This window comes from Cyprinodon tularosa, unplaced genomic scaffold (assembly GCF_016077235.1).
Source record: "Cyprinodon tularosa strain WSP-4 unplaced genomic scaffold, ASM1607723v1 ctg384, whole genome shotgun sequence".
Classification (NCBI taxonomy): domain Eukaryota; kingdom Metazoa; phylum Chordata; class Actinopteri; order Cyprinodontiformes; family Cyprinodontidae; genus Cyprinodon; species Cyprinodon tularosa.
This window is the reverse complement of record NW_024039101.1, coordinates 70,258-90,696: the sequence shown is the minus strand read 5'-3', so window position 1 is coordinate 90,696 and position 20,439 is coordinate 70,258. Positions and strand designations below refer to the sequence as shown.

The 20,439-nt window shown below is 38.1% G+C and overlaps 1 protein-coding gene across 5 annotated transcripts in view; it reads right to left on the bottom strand.

The window, feature by feature from the left end:
- Nucleotides 1–20,439, bottom strand: part of LOC119791196 (disks large homolog 2-like) — a 76,914-nt gene that overhangs the window by 5,682 nt on the left and 50,793 nt on the right. For 2 of the 5 annotated variants that reach the window (XM_038297150.1, XM_038297155.1), the window contains 5 exons: nt 19,271–19,346; nt 12,435–12,531; nt 7,347–7,397; nt 5,582–5,683; nt 332–355 (listed from right to left, as the gene is read on the bottom strand). In XM_038297150.1, coding sequence (XP_038153078.1) covers nt 332–355; nt 5,582–5,683; nt 7,347–7,397; nt 12,435–12,531; nt 19,271–19,346 — 350 coding nt within the window. Of the gene's footprint in view, nt 1–331; nt 356–5,581; nt 5,684–7,346; nt 7,398–11,987; nt 12,034–12,434; nt 12,532–19,270; nt 19,347–20,439 lie in introns of all 5 variants that reach the window. The other 3 variants (XM_038297152.1, XM_038297151.1, XM_038297154.1) reach the window with 3 other exon arrangements.

The window sequence follows — 20,439 nt, the reverse complement described above, 5'->3', positions numbered from 1 at the left end:
GAGACTTGAAGCACTGTTAAAGAGACAGAAAGGCTTCCTAGATGCTAGCAGAACCAGCTATTGGTTTGTATAGACAGATGGTAGTAACTAAATGCAAAATTAGTTGTCTTAGATTGTCATTAGCATGGTAGGACTGGAAAACTATGGGACTAAGCAGATATCTAGGTTGGAAAAAAAACATTTTAGTCTCGGTACATTCCAATCTGAACTCCCTCTCTGCTCCTTGGAATCAATAAAATTGAATTCATAAAAACTTTGAATTCTGGAGCTGTTTTAAAAATGAGGAATTTCAGGATTAACAGAGTTAAAATTTATTTTCCTGCTCACTTACCTTTAGACCCTGAACTGTTAGCAGCTTTGTTGGTTACAAGAATGAGATGAAATGAAAATGTTATAAATAAAAACATGCAAAAATAAAACTTGCTTAAAAACTTTTGAAGCACAGAGAAACCAGGCTATCTGATCAGCATCTATATAGCTTGCAATGAAGTTAATAAAAACCTGACAAACCAAGAAGAACATACGACTATGCGATCTTTGTATCACTAGTTGATTTGAAAGACTTAAACTGTCTTCCCTTTTAGAAGATATCTATGCTTTCCTCCAGCCAGCTGTTGAACCATCCATGGGCGGATCTACAGGGGGGCAAGGGGGGGCAGCTGACCCCCCAATATAGAGCCTTGCCCCCCCAGCTGCCCCCCTAACTTTGATGATCCAAAAGCTGTACCTGTAAAAACAACCTGCCACTATGTTCACAGGCTTCTCAAAACAATACATTTACCAAAAGGTTGCACTTTAGTTTTTTTATTTTTAATGTATTATTTGCCACCGTCCCTCAAATACTTAGCTACGCCCCTGATTCAAACGTGCAGAGCGCAGTTCGCGCTCAGTCTGTCTGACACACACAGTCTGCAGCGTCGCGGTGGCTCTGTAGTGTGCAAACCAACTGGAGAGACTGAGCTGTCCCAGGGCATCTGAAGGTGAAGTGACTTTTACCAGGTGTAGTTTAAACACACGTTTCACTTAAAAGTTACATTTGTAGTCAATATCTGCTAAAGACGATTAGCAAAAACAGCGAGTGTGTCGGTCAAATCCTTCCCTCGGGATTTGTAAGAGCACTCTTCCCTTTGATTAATGTAAAGAAAAAAAGAGCTTAATAAAAAAATACAAAATATTTTTTGTATCCATAACGTTAACTGATTTACTGATGTTAACCGTTATGCCGCCGTTACGTTACAACACGCAGGCTACAGTGTTGATTTGATTAGCTGAGCAGTCCTATAAATCCAATTCCTCTCAGATATCGCAGCAATGAAACCAGGTTATAACTGGGGAAATAACAAATACAATAGAAATAAGTAGTCTAAACATAAGTGGTGTGTGAATGTGATAAATCTTACTCATTTATATTTGTTATATAGGCTATACTACAATACCTATATATATATATATATATATATATATATATATATATATATATATATATATATATATATATATATATTTATAGGTATTGTAGTATATGCTACTTAACTTATAAGTTCCATGGCCCTACAGTGTAGGCTAATGAAATACAAGGATAACCAGAGGTTTTCACATATTGACTTTTGCATGCAAATATTACTTCATAGCCATGAAAAGGAAGGCTAAAAGTGGGGATATAACCAGCTTTTTTGCAAAGAAAATTCCAACAAGTACACAAGAGGAAGAGCGCAAGTGAAATGAGGGAGAAGGCAGTAAACTGGAGAGCCCAGGAGGGTCAGTGCAGGAAAAGACTGAAGGAGACACAGAAATAAGTGACGAAGAAGAGGAAATACATGAAGGAGACACAGAAATGAGTGAAGGAAATGAGGAAATAAGTGCAGGAGCTGAGGAAAAAGAAGAATCAGTGAGAGATGAAGAGGAGGCTCCAGATTCAGAGAGAGGAACAGACGCAGGGAATGATCAGGAGGAGGAGGAAGATGACAGAGAGGAAGAGGGTAGACCTGAAATTCTCCCTGGACCACATGGTATGTTTTTATTCTTCTTCTATATAAATTGCCATACAGAGGGATAATATATGTAATGCCACATAGGCATTAGCTATGTCCATGTACTGTTCAATTGCATTAGATAATCATATTTGGCACTCTGTTTTTTAAGATATATCAAAATGCAAAGGTGATGCAGCAGTGCAGCCTGATTTAAAGACATTTCCAAAGACACAACATGGAGCAGCAAAAAGAAGCTTCCACAGGGAGTGGTACAGTTCTTGGCCATGGCTTGAATATTCCATGTCTAAAGATGCAGCATTCTGCTTTGCATGCAGACATTTTGCACATTTGAAAAACAGTGTATTCACTTCAGAAAATGGCTATTCTAACTGGAAGAAGGCCACTTCCAAAGACAGTGGGTTTAGTATACATTCCAGAGCAGACACACATGTGAATGCAATGATTGCATGGAGTGAGTTTAAAAGAATGGCCAAGAAAAACACAACTGTCTTGGGAATGATGGGAGATGAAAATCAGAAACAAGTAATCGAAAATCAAAAGTATATCAAAACTTTAGCTGAAACCTTGCTGTTGACAGCCACTCAGAATATTTCCCAACGTGGCCATGATGAATCAGAAAACTCAAAAAACAGAGGAAATTTCCTTGAGATTTTAGATCTTGTGAGTAAACATGATGCCTTAGTGAAAAAGCGGCTGTGTCAGGGTCCCAGAAACGCTAAATACACAAGCAAAAGCACACAAAATGAGATGTTGGAGTGTTTAGCAGAAATGGTGAGAGAGGAAATTATAAAAGAGGTTAAAGAAAGTGAGCACTTTTCTATTTTAGCTGATGAGACTAAAGACATTCAAAAAAAGGAGCAGCTATCTCTGGTCGTACGATATTATTACAATGGTGTGGTTCAGGAGAGCTTCCTTGAGTACCAGAATTTAGAGCACGCAGTAAGTTTGACAGAGAAAATTATTTCATGTCTAGAAAAGTATGGACTGGAATACAAAGAGAATCTGGTAGGCCAAGGCTATGATGGGGCTGCAGTCATGAGTGGCAGGTGCTCTGGGGTCCAAACAAGGGTTAAAGAAGTTGCCAAACATGCATTTTATGTTCACTGCAGGGCACATTGTTTGAATCTTGTCATTGTGGACAGTGTAAAAAATGTCCCAGAAGCTGCATGTTTTTTCACTTTGCTGGAAAGACTGTACACATTCATGTCAGGCTCATATGTTCACATTAAGTGGATGGATGTTCAAAAAGAAATGTTCAGTGGTGTGCCACCACGAGAACTTCCTAGGCTAAGTGACACTAGATGGGCCTGTCGCTATGCTGCATGTAGAAACCTTATGGACAGGCTGCCTGCAGTAATAAGAGTGCTGGATGAAATTTCGGATGAGGCTAATCCACAGAGAGCTGTAGACGCAAGAGGACTTCGTTCTCAAATGGATTTTAATTTCAAAGCAGCTGACCTTACTGAAACCCTCAGACAGACATTGGAAGATTATCGTAAAGAGGAGAGCTTTAATGACCTGTGGAGTACAGCAATTGACACATGCAATGGTTGTAACATTTCTACTAATGTCAAATCCAAAAGAACCAAACACACATCTAGGATACTACATGATACTCTTGTAACATCTACACTTGGACAGCAAACACACATTGACAGCAAAGATGCCTTTAGAATAGGTATATTCATTCCCATCATAGACTCAATGATCAGTGAAGTGGACAGGCGCTTTTCTAACTCTAGTAGTAAAATTATGAGGGGTATAAAAGCTTTAAACCCATCCAACAATGACTTTTTAAAGGAAGAATTAGTTTTGTTAGTGGCTGAGGAATACGACTCTGACTGGCAAGACTTAAAAACTGAGATACACCAGGCAAAAAGACTTCTTGAAAGAAGCAGAGCAAACGGCAAAGTAAACCCGTCCAGTCTGACGGAGTTTGTGACATTCTTGGTGCCTTTTAAAGAGGTTTTCTTTGAATTTTTTCGCCTGTGCAAGATTGCTATTGTTTTGCCAGTTAGTACTGCTGGGTGTGAGCGAAGCTTTTCCACTTTAAAGCTTGTAAAAACTCACCTGCGCTCAACCATGGCAGATGCCTGTTTGAGAAATCTGGCTGTTCTCAGTATTGAGAAACAGCGTGCAAAAGCACCAGATTTAGATAAGTTTGTAAAACGTTTTGCTGCTAAGCACAACAACCGTCGCCTTAAGCTTTCTTAAAGAAATGGCTGACCATGGGTCATTTGTGGTTTCAGGGCATAAGTTTTTAGGTAGAGTATTGTCCGCTGTTTCATACTTGTAGTCCACTGCATCTTGGACACAATTATTATAACAAATACATTAAAGGGATTTTGCTTGTTAGACTTTTACTTTTTAAAAGATGCAGGTTTTTTTTGTTCGATCACTGCACTTTGCTTATTCTGTTGTGAATTTAAAAGAAAAACTTTGTAGTGTGTAAGGGCATGATTAAACAACAACTACTGTAGTTTAAAAGTGTTTTGTGTTTATTTGGTTAAAGCAGCTCACATATAAGGATTCCCATGTACCGTCTACTTCTGCCACCCTGCCAAGACCTCTTGCCACCCCTTTGCCCCCCCATGTAAAATTTTCTAGATCCGCCACTGGAACCATCCAAAATAAGGGAATCAAACAGTGAGTTTAAAAGCAACATCCCAGGCTTGTCTGGAACAGTGGAGGGAAATGCTTTTTAGAAGTCACTTGTTGGAGGAATATTTTTAAGGTTTCAGGTGCGGAGGCAACTTCCTGAAGCTACTGTATAGTTTATGTGTTGCTTATTCTCTTTTTCTCACCAACTTTTTTTCTCTTCGTTGATCTCCCTCTCTTCCCCCTTAATTCTTATTCCCTCTCCCTTTCTAACCCCCTCTTTCTGTCTAATGTGTCCGTTGCATATATTTTTATTGCCTTAAGCCTTTCCAATAAAGATTCATACATAAACCCACTCCATGATTAATACATTGTGAAAACAACTATAATGAGCTAGGACAGGAGTTTGCAACCTTTCATATCCCAAGAGCCATTTAGCCCCGAATCCGACCAAGTAAAAGTTGTTTAGGGCCTGAAAATATAACCTGACTTTAAAAAAAAAAAAAGCCTATTTTTTTTTTATATCTCATATGGGAAATTAGTTGCCAACAAATTATGTATTTTTTAGCTTTTAAACTAATATTGAACACATAAATTCCAAGCTAATTCAAAGAAAAATGCTTCTAAAAACATATTTCTGGTTCTTTTAATGTCATTTGTTTCCATCTTGTGTTTAAGAAAACATTTAAGACTAGTACATTATTTAGCTCTTTATATATATTTTAGCCACTATTAAGAGCCGCTGTAGGGGGTCCAAAGAGTGGCTCTGGCGCCGCAGGTTGCAGACCCCTGCTCTAGGACATCAATTCCTAGAGCTTAATCTGCAAAACTGGAAATCGAATGTCTCCCAGGCTGGAACCAAGTTAAGATAAATTAAAAATTCAAGCTTTCTGCATTACATAAACACATAAAACGCAATAACTCAATTACTAATTACTGCTTGTCTGTTCACTGCCAGCTGTAAGACCTCATTTGTAATGGCAACTTACGTGGAACACAAGAACCAAACTTGCTTGGAAACTCTGCAATCAGATCTTCATTGATTTTGTCCTTCAGGGGTCCAAGAATTATGACTGGTCTGGCATAATTAACTGAAGAGGAAAAAAAAACAAAAAGAGTTTGCTCCTGTTACATATCCTTAAATCTAAGCAGACTTACCATTTCATCCGTCTTCCATGAAATTAAATGTTCTGTACTTTTATTGAACTGTCAGAAAATAAAAATCAGCCCTTGTTTTTGAAATCCCGCTTACATAGGGTTAAAACAGTTTTCCCAACATGGACTGTCTTTGAGAGGCAAAAACAAAACAAAAGACCAGTATAAACATCAGGGTGGGGAAGCACAGTGGTAGCAATGGCAAAGTAATGTTTGTGCTGTCCTCTGAAGGGAGTAGTACACACCGACGTAGGAAATCTTCAATTTCTTAGCAATTTCTCGCATGGAATAGCCTTCTTTTCTAAGACTAAGAAGAGACTGTTTCAGATGAAAGTTCTCTTTTTCTGGCCATTTTGAGCATTTAATTGACCCCACAAATGTGATGCTCCAGAAACTCAATCTGCTCAAAGGAAGGTCAGTTTTGTAGCTTCTGTAACGAGCTAAACTGTTTTCAGATGTGTGAACATGATTGCACAAGGGTTTTCTAATCATCAATTGGCCTTCTGAGCCAATGAGCAAACACATTGTACCATTAGAACACTGGAGTGATAGTTGCTGGAAATGGGCCTCTATTCACCTATGTAGATATTGCACCAAAAACCAGACATTCACAACTAGAATAGTAATTTACCACATTAGTAATGTATAGAGTGTATTTATTTAAAGTTAAGACTAGTTTAAAGTTATCTTCATTGAAAAGTACAGTGCTTTGCCTTCAAAAATAAGGACATTTCAATGTGACCCCAAACTTTTGAACGGTAGTGTAGATCGAGCGGTCTTACATGTCATTGTTTCTGGGCATTAAAAACAGTACATGTATACCCACTTGTCCAGGGACCATTACACTACTGCTGGCACTGAAGTCATTCTGTGGGACTGATAACCACTAATAATGACAATTTATTGTGATGATAATGAAGCGGTTGGTTGTAGCGCTCACTAGTGTTAGTGTTACTGGTGGCTACACATAGTTTGACAAACCTCTCTTCATGAAGCTGAAAACTCTTGAGTTTCCCTCCTTTCATGGTTAACAAGGTAGAGTTTTAATTAAACCCGCTTTGTGAAATAGACTGGTTTCCCGAAGGTTCCATTTTGAGACTCCAAATGGTGTCACAAAGAGATCTTGCAATTGTTTTGTGTTCAAACACTTAAAAGCTACATTGTGAATACAATTAAAGGAGTTTTGAGTGCAGAAATTAAACTTTTAGCATGTCTTCTTCATAAAGACACAAAGCTCTAGCATGTAAGCCAAAGGGTCAACAAACAGCAATTGATTTCATTTGGGGATGCATTTTGAGTGAGGCATCATTGATGGTTTTGGTGTGGCCAGTTAATAGGCACCTTGGGTCTGCAGGTGGAGGAAATAATGCAGTGATGACAGGAAGACTGCAATAACTCCAATAGTAATACAAAAAAGAAAACAGAAGATGAGAGTTTAATGATTGAGAATTTCCTCAGTCAACAACTGGATTGCCAAACTGGGTTTAACTGACAGGGCTGTTTTATAGCTTGACCAGACATCCCCTTTTTCCCAGTTATGTCCTCAATGAATTTTCCTCTGGTTATTGTTTTCTTCTCTTTGTTATTCAGTGAACTTACTTTCTTGGCGTAAAACAGATTCATATGAGAGACCTACATCCTCTTGACTTCCTGGAGAGATACAGATAGAAAATATTAGAACGAAAATGTTGAACTTTTGTAAATTAAGTCAAATAAATATAATTTCTTAAATTTCAAACTATAAGAACTACATTTAAAATGTCCCTTCATTTTGAAAATATCAAAGAAACACAAAAAAGAACAGAAAAAAATTGAAATTCAAACCAAATGCAAAAACTTTTCCGTGGGCTGAAATACACTGGTAGTGGTATATGCAGTGTATGCAGTTCAGTGCAGTGAGGAATGCTCTGATTTTTATATTGGAGAAACCAAACAAGCTCTCCACAGGTTCATGGCTCAACATAGGAGAGCGCCCTCCTCAGGACAAGACCTGGCAGTACATCTACACCTTATGGACAAAGGAAATTGTTTTGATGACCAGAATGTTCACATTTTGAACAAAGAAGACAGGTGGTTCGAAAGGGGGGTGAAGGAAAACATTTATGTTAAGAAAGAAAAAACAACCTTAAACAGAGGGGTTGAAGTCACATTTCAGCTCTCAAAATCCTACAACGCAGCGATAGAGTTGATTCCTTCCCGCTATCATAATCCTCATCGCCGTTTCGGGGACCAAGACATCTCACCTGGTCTACCAAGCCGACAATGGCCCTAATGACTCCCCATTTTCAGATGTATAGGCCCATAGCGGGTTATTGCAGCCAAACAAAGAACCCAAACGACTCCCCATTACTAAGGGGTGGACCCGTTATTCCAGTTCAATTTGTATGATTTCTATGCCAAAACAATGCTTTGTTGGGCTTCTCTATAAAGCTTGGAACTTACTACTAATTCAGACATTTTGAATTGAAAAAGCTTCCTGGATTGGAAGAGAAATGTCTTTAAGCTTGGAAAACAAAGTCCAGTGTTTTTATTTTTTGGAATACTCGACAAACAGAAACAAGTTAGAAACTAAAGAGTCAACTGCCTAACCAGGTAGTCAGGAGCACCACACGACACTGTACTCTTACTATTACTTTGTACCCACTCGCGCTTCCCGTAAAAAACAGACTAGTAATCTGCAAAAATACTCGAATGGTTCTGTTGTCATGGGTTGAATCAGAGATGGAAAAGAAGCATTAACGGCTAAGGCAACCAGCGGATCAGTTTATGGCCTTTGTGTGAAGAAGAATTTTATCTTCAATATGAATAAAGCAAGGAGAACAACTATATTTAATGAGAAAAAAGTAACAGGTGAAAGACTTGTTCTATCATGGGAGAAAAAGTTTACGTGGTAGGGCAGCATAAATACCTTTGAGTTGACCTATACAACAAACAGGACTGGAGACACAACTGTGAAGCCATTTACAAGAACATAGTGAGCAGACTGAGCTTTGAGAAGGTTAATGTCCTTCAGTGTTTTCAACAGCTTCTATAAGTTGTTGTGGAGAGTGTGATATTCTGCCATTTGCCATTGGAGTAGCAGCATCAGAATACATGGCCTAAAGACACTCAGGGAGCAAAAAAAGAAGACCAGATCTGTTCTGGAATTACTTCTAAAGTTTATTTTGTTTCCATAAAATGAAGAATATTGACACCCTTTGGTAATTTCTTTATCGATCCTAGAAAAATGGTATTTTGATACCTACAGCCACCAATATCTTCAGTGTATTTAATAAACCTAAACAATTATTCCCTTCAGAATTCATTCGCCATTTTTAATTGTAAGGGTTTGATTGTTTGAACCAATTTGCAGACAGATGCCAGGACTCCCTTATGAGACAACTCAGGAATTAGGACAGGATGTGGGTCAACTTGGATTCGCTCAGGTACATGAAAATGAGTCGGCTTATCCTAGAAGGGCTCCTGGAACTCAGGTTATCATCATCATCATATGATGATGATAATGACATGGGGATGATGATGACAGAGCCAGGAGCATAGATGATGTGAATGATGATGATGAAGAAACTTATAGGGCCCTTCAGAGAGAGATCAGCCAACTCTGATACAGACAGAGGAACTGGGTTTGCAGGGATGTCAATGGTGATAGAGACCTTGTGACTGGTCCTGCAGCACATGGATGACTTAGGCAAGCGGAAGGTGTCAGGTGGACCTGAGGCAGATGCAGAGGCATTGGGCTGACCCTCAGAGACAGAGCCATCATAGGCAGAAGCCTTAGCCTCACTATCAGAGGCAGAGGAGTCTTGAGGACCCTCAGAGGCAGAGGTTTTGTAAATTCGCTTAGTGACACAAGCAGAGGCATTAGAGACAGCATCTGAGGTGTCAGAAAAACAGAAGTGGTTGTTGAGACCCTCAAAGAAAGAAGCTGCGTTGTTGTTAAACCCATTCAAGATAAGAGCAGAGGTCCTGGGAAGACCCTCAGAGCAAGACACCATGTTGCCCTTTGGATATAGCATCAGTTAAAATAATGACAGGGCCCTCGTTGGCTACAGATCACTGCTTGGACCTGAAAGTGATGATCTCTGCCACAGTTCTCTGGTAGACAAAATCATTTTCCCCATTGCTCCTTTAATGTCACATAAAAGGAAGAATTTCCCCATTCCTCCAAGCAGGACTTCAGCCTATAACCCAAGATAAACCATCTCCAGGGGAGACTGTTAGCATCTTGTAGTCACTGAAACAGTACTTTGCTACGCTTACGTCGTACAATTGAAATTGTGAGACTAAACTGCAGAGCTAGGCCAATGACTGTGACAGCAGCAATGGGTGGTTCAGCAACAAACCTGGAAGGTTCTGATGCTGCTGTATAAAAAAGCACTGCTGTCGAATTGCAGTGTCCAGTAGCTGTAAAAGTGCATTATTCAAATTTAGACTTGCAAGATCCATCTGGTGCAGAACTAGAGGGTTTGACATTGGTGGACCCTGTGGTGAGAAGGAAAAGGCAGCAATCTGCGCTGCAGAGACAGACTGTATTTAGATGTGCTGCCATTAAAAAGAAGCTGTCATGCTGAGATACACTGTTGATAAGCTGTGAAGGATGCTTTAGTCAATGAGTCTATGCAATCAAGTGTTTTTTGTCATGATCTTGGATCATCAAACAAACAGTTTGACAGCTGGCCTAATTGCTCACTCCATTCAACTGTCTAAATCTTCACGGTTGTTCATTACTGCTCATTTAATCCACCTGCTGCTTCTATTCATACGGCTCAGTCCCAGCCATCATGGCAAGATTTTTGACACTGATGCTCTTGTTCATGTTCTCGTTCTCAGGGGCCAGGTGAAAGAGGGTTTGGTAGTGTTTCTAATTTCATGATCCTGATCTGTCTCTTATCCACTGAACGTGTCCTGTTCCTGTCTTGGCTCAGTGGAGAGAGCGTTTTTTTTTTAGCGTTCTGTAGTGTTCCTGATATCCTGACCTATTCTGCCTCTCGACCACTGTACCTGGCTGTTCCCATGTGAATTTTCTGCCTGCACTACCTATGGGGTCCTGGAACCCTGAGCCAGCCTGTTCTTGTTTCGATCGGTATCCCTGACCTGCTCTCATTACTGCATGTTCTCTGGGGCTGCAGCATCTGGGACACTCTGGGCGGTCTTGCCACATCTCATTGGCAACCCACCGGCTGAATACTACCTCGTTTTCTGAAGAGATGGACTGTTAAACCAGGTTAGTGACTTGAATGGATAATCAACCGTCAGATTATCATGGTCACTAATCAGAGTTTCCAGTGATGGGCGGTAGCCGCTGATACTGTGGATCCAAAGCCCGATCTTGATTTTCATAAACTCTGAGTTAACCCACTGTTTGTCTCGCCTTGGATACTGGGTCCTTCTGTCCTGCACCATGACAGTTTTTCTTAGATAGAAACTTTTGAACCAATTTGACTGGATGATCTGGTTGAATTGCAAAGTGTCTTGAGAGGAAGTGTTGTGAATTGCTATATAAATTAAATTGAACTGAATTGAACTGGAGATGGGTTCTGATTGGGTGTGGGTAACAACCCAGACAGGGACCCAAATGACCGTAGATTAACCCTTTTTTTTTTTAGTTCCAGACCAAAGTACAGACAGAAACTAGGAAGAAGCATGTTGAGTTGATGACTTTAATAAAATGAGTTTGCAAAAGCGCATAAATTTGGACTGGACACAGTAGACAAAAGTAGAGGATTCAGTGAAGAACAAAAGTAACCCGACTACTTCAATAGAGCAGCGCACAGGTGGAGCAGAGAGTGATTAAAGGGGCATACACGGGGAAAACACAAGGAACAACCTATCCAATAAAACAGAAAAACATCTCTTAGGAAACAATGGTTAGACATATAGAGCATAATACAGAGAAAGGTGCTGAAAATCTTATAAAAATGATGTAACAGACAGAGAATGACATGAATTGATCAATCAGGATAAAACATTCAATTAGAGAAGTGATGTACTAGTAGTATATAGTGTCATATTGCCCCATAATCCATTAAGGGTCAGCTTACCATGGTATAAACCTTAACTTGCTCATACATACACTTAAAAAAAATAATTAGGACTATACAATATATGTCTGAGAGCCATGATGGATGGATGGATGGATGGATGGATGGATGGATGGTTGGATGGACGATATATGTTCAGTACGCTCGGTAGGGTGGTTCTGCTGAACATAAGTGAGATATCCTCTCTGAACCAACTTACTTAATGTTCTGGTCCCATACCCATCATCACATATTCCAACGATGTCCTATCGATCATCCAAAAAGATCCGGAGAAGAAAATAAAAAAGAGAGGGGAAAGCTGCAGCATTTTCAAAATGTTGGAAGCACTGCTCCTGCAAATCTACTCCTGTAATAAATAATACATGTAGCTGACAGGGAATCCACATACAATACAAGATCATTGGCCAAATGGAACTAAATCTTAACGAAGGCTCGGTGGAAAGTAGGTGGCCTGTCAACATATGGGAGAAAAATAAAGATGATCACAATGATCAGTCTGTTATAGCAAACATGGAAAATGATCAGCAATAAAAAAACAAGACCAAGAGTTTAAGCGGTTTTTCTCACTGCAAGGATTAAACGGACGAAGGAGATAAAGACTACACTGAACCTGTGTGGAGGTGCTTGTGTGTCTGAGCCTACTTACGCTGTACATCGCTGCCATCTTGCTGACCCTCTTTGTTTTTGTAGAATGGGGGTTTTCGGGTAAAGGTGAAGTGCTTTTTTTGCTTGTCAGTGAATGACTGAAAAGGAAAACATGTGGCATGCAGGCATGACTGTCAGCTTCATGCAGACAAAGCAGATGTTTGCACTGCAAAAATGTAATTCTAAATAAGTTGTTTTTTTCTTAAAATAGGTGCATTTTTTAAATGAGGAGGAAAAAGTGAGACATGTTGCCAATGGAACAAGACAATATACACAATCTTATTCCAAGTGCAAATTATCTAATAATTTTATTTTAAGAGTAAAAATCTGCATTCCATTGGCAAATCATCTTATTTACCTACTCAAATTAAGGTTAAATACACCTAATTTAAGAGAAAGTTACTTATTTCTACATGGTTTTTGCAGCATGCAAGAACGGGGACATCAAGTTGTTTTAAAAACTTTGCTTCTTTTGGATTTAGAGGTGCCATAAATTCACTGGCAGCATATGCAGAACAGTAGGCTGACAGGTGGAGCCGATTGTAAAAGACAATCTGGTGAGTAAATTACTATGGTTCAGGTGGGAGTAAAGTGTTGAAGTAAGTAGAGGCAAAAATTACACTTCATTAAATTGCTTTTATGCTTATGATTATTTCTTAAACAAAGTGTATATCCTGCAGCATCACTAATGCAGGTTATATAATAGATGTCCCATTCTTTTACTCTTTTTTTTTTTCATTTTTCTGTCCATAACTATGTGCCCAATTTGCCCTGTTCATCAGAAATAATCAGAGACTAAAGTTTTTACAGGATTTTTACTAGAGCAACATCAGTTCATCCCCTTTTGTTCTTGGATAGATACTCATAACTGATAAACTAGCTGATTGTGTAATACCACTAGCTGCAAACATTAAATGTGTTATATCTTCTTTTTTGGGAAACATGATTGTTTTACAAATAGTTTTTACAGCTGGAATTTTGTTGCCCTTTAACTTAAGGTCACGTCCCAGAGGGGACGAATGAAATCAAATAAAATTTCTGAATGCAATATATGTGATTTTATTATGAAACATAAGCGAGAAAAAAAATGGGATGAATAAGCTTCGGTGAATAGATCATATTTTTAATTCCTAACGCCCAGCCCTGGTAAATGCATGAGTTTGAGTTGCTTGCAGATCACCTGTGGAAAACCACTATTTCTAACTGCAGGATGTAATTAAGGAAAAATCAGGCAGGTGGCTTAAATTTATACTGATATTTAACTACAGGCACACTTTATTTATTAATAAACAAAATTATCACAGAGAAGACCTACTAAGGGGTTTCATTTTTCTGCTTCTAAAAGCAGACTTTTATTACAAATAATGAAACAAATAAAAATCTTTGGTTAAATTAATTGAGATTTGACTGCAGTAAAAAATATATATTTATTGATAATATTTAATTAAATATTTGAAGTTTATCTTGTATATATATATCGTTTTTTAGGTGTTTTCAATCACATATTTTTAATGATGATTTTTTTTTTTTTTTTACCATTTTGAAAATGTGTTAACAAAAACACAACAAACCTCACCAGAGGCACTTTTCATCAAGCTTAGCCAATTTTCTGGGCAAAGTTATTTTCTGATAATGAAAGGCGTGTCTTTTTTATTTTTTATTTTTTTGTATCTGGCTATAACCTTATATTTTCAGCCATGTGGCGACCATGCTGCTCTGATTGTTGTTCTACTGCAGAGCCAACGGCCCAATCCCAAACCGGCCCCTGAGCATTAAACACCCACCCAATCTAATCGGTTTTGCATACTCAAATAGAAAAGCAAATTACTAAGGAACTGTAAGGCCACATTATATGTGTGATAAATCATTGAAAGCTAACATCTTCTAGTTTCTGAAAATATAAATGAAAATTGGGTGAGTAAAACACAGCCTAAGCTACATCAGTTCAAACATGACTCAAAGTTGTTTATTTTATTATTGAAAAATAGTTTTTTCGATAATAGGTTTTTCTTGAACAGCAGTAATAAAGACATGCTTGAGAATAGGTATGTCTCCTTGTATTACATTTGTTCTACATCATGTCAATCACAAATAATGCAGAAAATTTCAGACCTCTGGCTACAATAGTTCCAGAGCTGTGGGGCTTTGAATGTTTGCTGTCACCAGCATCTCCAAACCTGTCCAAATGTAAGAAGGTGCTTTTAAAAAAAGACTTTTATTTGAATGAATAGATGAATTTTTAATAAAATAGCAAATGTTTGTGCACAAAGCTGCAGCCATGCACATACGGTGTCACTGTGTTGGCATAGGAATTACTGTATTCCTTTTTCATTGGAGGGAAGAGGCCATTTAATTCACGTTTATACCCCCCACATACAATCCTGGCATCTTCCACAGCTGTGAGACTTCATGAGGAGTCAAACTTGATAAATCTGCTACAAGTGTTCTTTTAAATTGAGCAAAATTCATTATTACAGAAATTACAAAAAGTTGTCCAGGTTTTGGGGAAGTAAAGCAGCTCAGAACCTTCACAGTGAAACACCACTGGATCTTTTAAAGAGATGATGTTTAGGACTAATACCAAACTGTTGGTATTATGTCAGATAGAAAAGAAAATTCAAAATATTTTATGTTAGTTTTTGTGACAATGTCCGTTCCATACACAATTTTTCTATTCTAATATTTTAGGTTTTGTTGCAATTCTGCTAATTATTTTACACAAAATGCTGCTGCTGTTTTATTTTTGCACCTCTTCTGAACCTATGCAACAAAAAAAAAACTAAAAACATTTTATTCTATAATGCTACTTGAATGACAATCACTATCAGTCTAAGATATAACATGAAACTCAACTTCCAAAAGCTTTTACTTTTATCTTATCTGTTTATCCTCAGTATTCACTGGAGTTTATTCAAGTCTCTAGCATTTTAATCTTTAAAGGAAAAGTCTGGTCCCCTTTGGTATACAAACTTTGGTAAGTCCTTTAAATATGAAATTATTACAAACTGTTCAATAACTAATAAGTGTTTTTAATTCAGAGTAATTTTCATGTGAATGTGCTTTACTGGAGGCATCCATGTTTGTCAAAGAACACTACTGCCACCTACTGGTTTGTGACGTCACGGTGCGGTATCGGCTGTTGATCAAGTCCCAGTGCTGTATCTGGTGTTTGTCACAACGCGCTATTATCCAAGTCATCTTGAAAACATTCTTCTTCCAAATGTTGGCTACATATTACGGGTTTTTTTCTCTGGCCAGAAGTTCGATGGCAAATCCTCCCTCTTCAAGTTGGCGATCCAACGACCAACCTGTCCGTGGAGGATCAGGAATCAGAAAGGTGGAATAACTCTTTTTTTCACTTTTACCCGATGTATTCCAACATCCAGCTGCCATGCACGGGGGCATTGTCAGTTTCACTATAGCTCTGGTGAATTTCAATGGTGAAGTCCTCTGGAAATCTTCAATAATTGTTGTTGATTGCAGATGTGTCTAGTAGTTCCCATTGATTCTGCTTGTAAAGCGGGGAGAATGGTGCTAGGCTTACCGCACCGTGACGTCACTGCTGGAAGATGGCAGGAGGGAGGGGCTACTACATCTGGGCAAAAATGGCTGCTCCCACACTCAGTGATCGCCACGAAAACCATATGTTTTTTATTGATTAATACTTAATTTATTAAATCACTACGAACATATTAGTTTTAGGTATAAATAATGATCCATTGATTATTCCTTCCTCACCAGACTTCTCCTTTAAATAAAAGAATTTATGAGGAATTTTGAAGGCTGCTTTGCTGTAAAATTTTGGGTTGTTTTGTACAGTAACACCATAGCTGCATTGCTAATCTGCGCTGGTATTCATGATCTGCTTTTCTCAGTTGCATTTGAAAAGTCTCTTTTTATCACTTTCAAGACTGGAAGATGTCTATGACTTTGTCTAGCTACATTTAGTCGAAGATGTTTCTTTTATTTTGATTTCTCAGCTGTCAGAAAGCTTATATTTAAAATATTTATCACATCTTCAGGTAAATAAATTCATTTATTCAGGATAAAATGAACAAGGCAGTTACTTTTTTTCCAGAGTACCAGTTACGTTTGGATATCTTTTTTTTTTATTATAATATGAAATCCTCCTAAACTGCTTCATTGAAATTTGTTTGATGATCTGAAAAAGCAAAAAAACCGAGCTGGGAAGTGTTTCAGAGACCTGTATGTTTAGCAAGTTGTAACTTATTTATTCGCACCATAGAAACAGAAAATGCAAATACAATAAATACAATATGATAAATCTGTAAATATGATTTTTTTTAAAAACCTTTTATGTTTGGTGAAGGTTGCAACTGTTTTGTTTGCTTAAAAGGCATAGAGGTCAAAAGTCACCAAGGCAATTTTATCCAATTATGTGTTTTTTAAGAAGTACTAATGGTGCTTCTTGATGTTTTATGGACCTTTCTGTCTCGGTCACCATAGACCTCCATTATTTGAATGTCAGCAGACAGCAAGAAGCCTCCCAGATCTCCAGATGCATTTGAGATATCAAAAAGTACTCCAGGGTGTTGTTCAGCATGGGGGTGAGTAGAAAATGAAGGCTAATCATGTTTTGGGTGTACTATTCCTTTAACAGGAGCGCCACAAAACTTCTGTTTATTAGTTGTGAAAATCCAGCCGAGTTTAGGAATGATTTTAGCAAAACAGGTAGGATATTGTAAAAAATAAATAAAAAGACAACAAAACAATAAAAAATGATACTACAGAAAGTGATTGTCTGAATGATAGACTGGTGGTACACTATGATTTATTAGACACCCTGTCTACTTTTAAGGCTAGGCTTAAAGCTTTCCTTTCTGATAAAGCTTATAGTTAGAGTGGCTCAGGTTATCCTGAGCTATCTCTATAGCTAATCTGCTATAGGCTTAGACTGCTGGAGGACATAGGGACCCCTTTTTCATCATTCTGCTTCATTCTATCTCTATTCTCCCACTCTGCAGAATCTATTAGTTCAATCTCTAACGTTCTGCTCTCTCTGCTTTTTCTCATAGTAGCTTCATCTGGTCTGTTCCTGTTTGGCTGTGACTCCATCCTGGAGAGAAATATCAGCTGTGCTGCTGCCATCAACACCTTTGTTTCTAGATGTTGGAGCTCAGCTTGTTTTCCAGTGTAGTCCTGTTTCTCTGACTGTGACTAACTGGATGTGCTCTCTTCATCCTCTGACATGGGAGCTGGCTCGGAGCTCGTCTATCTGGCTATGTGTTTCCTGGATGAGGCCGCCTGTGGGGCTGGTTGACAAGTTCCTTTTGTATCTATGCTTATTTCTGTATGTCTGCTTCTGTCTCCTTGAACCCCAGTCGGCCTCGGCAGATCCCGCTCACGCTGAGCCTGGTTCTGCTAGAGGTTTCTTCCTTTCTGAGCGCTTACACCTTTGTGCATGCTACTTGAGAAATATCGCTCATTGGATCCGTACCGAATAATAGAAAGGTTCACCAACAGATTCATAATCAGATAGCCATATGTTTCTTAAAGATGACTTTTAACTAAATTAAACCAGGTGAAACTAAAACCTGTCCACTCGTGGAGTTCTGGATAGAGCAGATTGTCAGACAAAAAAGTTGATGTTTTTTTTAAACTTAAATGCAAAATGTGTAATTTTTTTTTTTTTACAATTTTGGTTTATTTACAGCTCAGGTGTTTTGCTCTGTCAGATAAAGGCACATTTTAGATTCTCTACACCTTTTAAATATTAATCGATTTATGAACTAGTTGACAGTTATTATAATAATAGGGATTAATCCTATTATTGTTTCAGCCCTAATCTCAGCACATCTGGAGTGCACTTTGCAAAGAAATTTGATTCTCAATTTCTCAAAAATAAATGGCCTGTACTTATAGTATATAGCACTTTTTCAAGTCAGAGGATTTGAACATAGCGCAACACTACATTCAGTCATTCATCTATTCAGTTCCACAATAATGGTGGCAAACTACATTGTAGCTGTAACTAGTGGTTCTTAGAATATCTAAAAGTAAATTTGGAGGCAGATCAGTCAGTGCTTTGTCCTGTTTCTCTCCTGGCCATAGCAATGGGCTCAGCTTTTACTGGGACTAACTGAATATGCTCCTTTTGTGTGTTTATTAGTGTGATTGTTTGATTTAATTTGACAAAAAAATTTCAACAAATTCTGTTTTTTTTTCTTTTTCATATTTATAAAAAATATATATGTATAAAAAAGTGACAGACAAAAAATCCAAGACATAAAACTAAGAAATGAACACATAAAGCTTCTGTATATGTCATTCTTATTTTTTTTTTTAAACTAGCCCATCGTTCTACAAATTTTATTATTGTGACATTTCTATAATTTCATAAATTCTTTGCCATTTGACAGACAAGCCAAGCTTTAAAACCATGCCAGAGATGTGAAAAAACCAAAATGGTACCCTAAGCCAAAAAAAGCAAATTAAAAGCAAATTTAAATGAAGTGATCATGCCTTGAAAGTGGAACATGAGTAGAATTGCATTTTGATCGCACAAAGACATCTCACTGACATTAAAGGCAAGGTTGTCCCACACAAGTTTTTTTAACATGATTTAATATGTTAATTTTTCTCAAAATACAGCTGTGCAGAAAGCAATAGAAGAAATATTTAACAGTATAATCCAAATAAAAGTAAGAAAAATGTCTCCCTGAGATAAGATGGTACAAAAAAAAAAAAATAAGACAAACAAATGTCCAAGGGGAATCTATAAAGATGAATTCTGACACAAAGACACATTTGGGGATTCATAAAGGATCTCATTTATAAAATGATAAAATTCGTCTAAGGTCTTAAAAAGACACTTACCAGCTTTGACTCAGTCATTCCTGTATCGGCGTTAAATTTGACAGTTTTTAGACGTGCCCGCTCCTTCCTTTCCACCCTGCAAAGAACCATGTTCGTCATTAACTATATACAAATCATTTGAGTTATGTCGTTGATGAATGTCACTGCTTCTATATAATTTTTCAACTAAACAATGGCCACTAAAGCAATGTTGGTAGTCCACCCATTCCTATTTTACAGTTGGTCAACAGAGGGGAGAGGCAAAAAAAAGCTAACCATAAATAACCAGCTTGGGCAATTCCAGTTCCTGGGGGACGGAATTCTGCAACTTTTAAATCCATCCGTGGTCCAACACACTTTAATCCAATGGCTTAGTTACCTCCTCAATATGCAGCCAGTTCCTCATATAATTACTTGATCCAGGTGAACCAAAGGCACATCTTAAAGTTGCAGGATAGCAGCCCTCAGGAACTGGAATTGCTCACCCCTGATCTACAACAAGCTTCTCACACGGACTTAGCTTTTTGGTTTGCAAAGGTTTAAGATTTTGCAATGAAGTGGCTTCTGGTTTAAAGAATCATATTAAATATAGTTTAGCGTAATAAAACTGCTTAAATTCTAGAAAAATATGACATGATATTTAACAGCTCTCCACTCTGTGAAGCATTTTAAGGAACAGCTTTTAACCATGAAGAAACACGATGAAGCATTGAACTTACTTTATAATGTTAGGATAATCGTTATTGATGATGTGTGAGTCTGTTTAACCCCTGTATTACCTGCCTGTTGTGTGCCACAACTAATGTTTTCCCAATGTTTTCTCATGCAAATGCCCCAGAGGCCCACAAAGCAGCAGACCCGTCGAGCAGCACACGCCTGAAGGAGGAGCAAGATGGTGTGAACGACAATGAAAACGCAGGAGCAGAGGCGGGCTACAAACCCCTACAAACTGCTGATCCTTTCAATCCTGCTCTCCAACATCTGCTCACTGGACAACAAAATGGATAATTTACAACTCAAACTCTATTCATAAAAGGAGTTTAGTAACTACTGCAATATCATCCTGACCGAGTCATGGCTTAACTCATCCATACTGGACAACACCATTAGCCTGAAAGGGTCACATTATCTCTGAACTTCAAACTGCACTCACATCTGCAATCATCATTTCTGGGGATTTCAACCAGGCT